The sequence below is a fragment of the Limulus polyphemus genome, unplaced genomic scaffold (assembly GCF_000517525.1).
Source record: "Limulus polyphemus unplaced genomic scaffold, Limulus_polyphemus-2.1.2 Scaffold13656, whole genome shotgun sequence".
Classification (NCBI taxonomy): Eukaryota; Metazoa; Arthropoda; class Merostomata; order Xiphosura; family Limulidae; genus Limulus; species Limulus polyphemus.
In genome coordinates, this window is record NW_013679266.1 from 1 (window position 1) to 3,210 (window position 3,210).

Sequence of the window (3,210 nt, forward strand, 5' to 3'; positions counted from 1 at the left end):
TGTACAGAATAATGGAGATATCAACCTGTTTAATACCTGGTTGTACAACACATCAAGTAATAAATAACCTTGTACAGAATAATGGAGATATCAACCTGTTTAATACCTGGTTGTACAACACATCAAGTAATAACCTTGTACAGAATAATGGAGATATGTACCTGTTTAATACCTGGTTGTACAACACATCAAGTAATAACCTTGTACAGAATAATGGAGATATGTACCTGTTTAATACCTGGTGGTACAACACATCAAGTAATAACCTTGTACAGAATAATAATGGCATCTACCTGTTCGATACCTGGTTTATCAGGATGGTACAGTGGCCTTGTTTCCACATGCTCCTCAACTAACTTGTATCCAATTTTCACAATTTGATCCCAGCGATGGAGAACAGCGAGTGCTGTATGTTCTTCACTAACCCTTGTACCTGTTGATATCAAAACACGAATGGATGATTTGGTTTGATTTTACAAATAAAATGTATATGCTCGAATGAAACAAAACTACTTTACACATTAGAAATGAAACAAGTCTTGTTTATAAATTAGCAATTTCAATAATTAGAAAAATAATACGAATATTATTATTATTGTAATCTTACCATGTGTGTAAAGTTTGATATTTTTTTATAACAGGAGGAGCACATCTTAGGCTGCTAGTAGGTCATGATGTCTTAATAATTAAAAGACTAACGTGTGTGTGTGTGTGAGGTAAGCTTTTTATATTTCATTAAAAATATATGTAGGACTAGGAAAGTATTGCTGATGTCACCATATAGTAAGGGAGGGTTGAGTGTATACAGAAGTATAGATCTGTGAAGTACATCATGTATTATAAGATATATAAATATGATTAGAAATGTTCATCTACAGTAAATTAACATTATCTACAGTTCATTGATATTAATTTATAAGATACGTTTGTTCATCTAGAAATGTTTATCTACAGTTCATTGATATTAATTTATAAAATACAAGTGTTCATCAAGAAATGTTTATCTACAGTTTATTGATATTAATTTATAAATACACGTGTTCATCTAGAAATGATTATCTACAGTTCATTGATATTAATTTATAAGATACAAGTGTTCATCTAGAAATGTTTATCTACAGTTAATTCATATTAATTTATAAAATACAAGTGTTCATCTAGAAATGTTTATCTACAGTTTATTGATATTAATTTATAAAATACAAGTGTTCATCAAGAAATGTTTATCTACAGTTAATTGATATTAATTTATAAAATGCACGTGTTCATCTAGAAATGATTATCTACAGTTCATTGATATTAATTGATAAAATACAAGTGTTCATCAAGAAATGCTTACCTTCATCTTCATTTTCAACACGGAAAGTGAAAACTTGGTTTCCTATGGTTATTCGGTTATGCATGAAATGTGGTCCGTCCAGTCTGTTGTCCTTACAGAGCTTAGTTAGAATTTGTGTTGGTTTCATGGGATCCCGCCACTGGTTAGGCCCGGACCTGTGAAGAAAACTCGTTGTTGGACTCTACGGAATCGAACCTCTAATTCAATTTAATGCCCATAACAACTGGCTGTAAGATCCGAAACTAACCTGCATTGTCTTTAATGTTTTGGTAGGACCACTATTTCTATACTAAGAGTCTAGATTTGCATACTTTGAAAACCGAAAAAGGAATAACATAATATTATGTGGTTTGTAATATTTTAAAATAACATTTTAAATCAATGCCCGAATCCAGTAAAGGCGCTAAGTTTGCAAGAATGCGTAAAACATGGCAGAGAGCTGATTGAATCTGTTTTAGGAAAATACTGTACAACTGAGTTTTCTTTTTGTGGTCTGTAATTAATTCTATTATGAAAAACTTCAGTAATCTACCTTGGTAAAAAGTGATTAATTAATGTATTCTAAATATTATAATAATGATGTCACATAAATAAAATTGTATCGTTTTACGTTTCATATCGCTGAGCTATTCCACAGGTGGCGCGGTGGCGACTGTAAAACCGGTTCTCCAGGTCTATCTTGGTTTCTCCAATCAAGTCATCGCTTCCAAGGAGATCCCAGTCAAAGATCTGCACTGTAAGCAAGGAGTTTTGTGGGAACGTGGCCTCAAACTCGAAACACCTGTAATACATTGGCACTTAATTTGTAAACAACATTGTTATATCACAGTATTGTTAGATTTCAGGTGTCAGGTATATAATATACGTATACTCACTTGATATCTGGCAGATATATATACGTTACAAATCCAATTAATAACAGATGTACTGACTTATAATAGAACCAGTCTGAATTTAATTCTGGTATACTTGTAAGGTATGTAAAATTCGAAATAACAAGAGATAATATGACTTGTAATGAGACCAGTCTTAGTTGATACTACATAACGAAATATATGCTAAATAGATGTTACTGCCAAGTATTATATAAATCTGTTTTATCCATACCAAGTTTACTTCTTTCATCAAATGCAAGCTGAGGTATCCGTCTTTTGGGGTACAAACTTTATAACAAATGTGTGAATGGATGCTATCATAAATAACACAAACATCCTAACTTTCACACAATTTATTTATAATATAACATATTATTACAGTGTTCATTACTACCTCACCAAAAGGTTTTGTATAAGCTTTAAGAACTCACTATGTATATATTTAAAACATGGTATACACTGTGGGAGGGTCAGGGTAACTTTGTAGGGAGAGGTATCGGAAAAGTAGTGAGGGTAGGGGTGCTTTCTGTTACCAGATTTCAACACCCAGTTCTTCATGTGGAAGTGTGTTACTGGCTGAAGTTGAAATGTCACGGGTCAGAGTAGGAAGTGGGTATAACTCAAGAAACGGCTCTTTATATCAACCTTATGGTGGCTGTTGGAGTAGAAACTTCAGCTGAGTTTCTGGAGTATTGCAGTATTGGCGGCCATTTCTTTCATTGTTTTCTTCCGTATAGAGTGATAGTGCGCTACCCTCACACTGTGTGTATGTAGTTTTATAGAAAACTTAATATAGTTTTTGTGTAAGGATGTAGCGCCATCTATGAATGTAGTTAACGTTAACTTAAGTCAAAGATAATAAATGCTAAATAACAGCAATAACGGAGGGTGGAGGGGTTGTGAACCACCTATTAACATGTCTCTTGTTCAAAACTATTATCCAACAAAGTTTGGTTGAGATTGGCCCAGCAACCTAAGAGTAGTTAGATAACGGAC

General features: G+C 33.0%; 1 protein-coding gene across 1 annotated transcript in view; it reads right to left on the reverse strand.

The window, feature by feature from the left end:
- Positions 1 to 293: 293 nt before the first annotated feature.
- The window catches only part of LOC106477255 (otoferlin-like), a gene marked incomplete at both ends in the record, with an annotated part of 4,465 nt that continues 1,548 nt past the window's right edge, over positions 294 to 3,210 (reverse strand). Inside the window, 3 exons of the mRNA XM_013937844.1 lie at positions 294 to 433; positions 1,340 to 1,494; positions 1,950 to 2,120. Coding sequence (XP_013793298.1) covers positions 294 to 433; positions 1,340 to 1,494; positions 1,950 to 2,120 — 466 coding nt within the window. The remainder of the gene's footprint in view (positions 434 to 1,339; positions 1,495 to 1,949; positions 2,121 to 3,210) is intronic.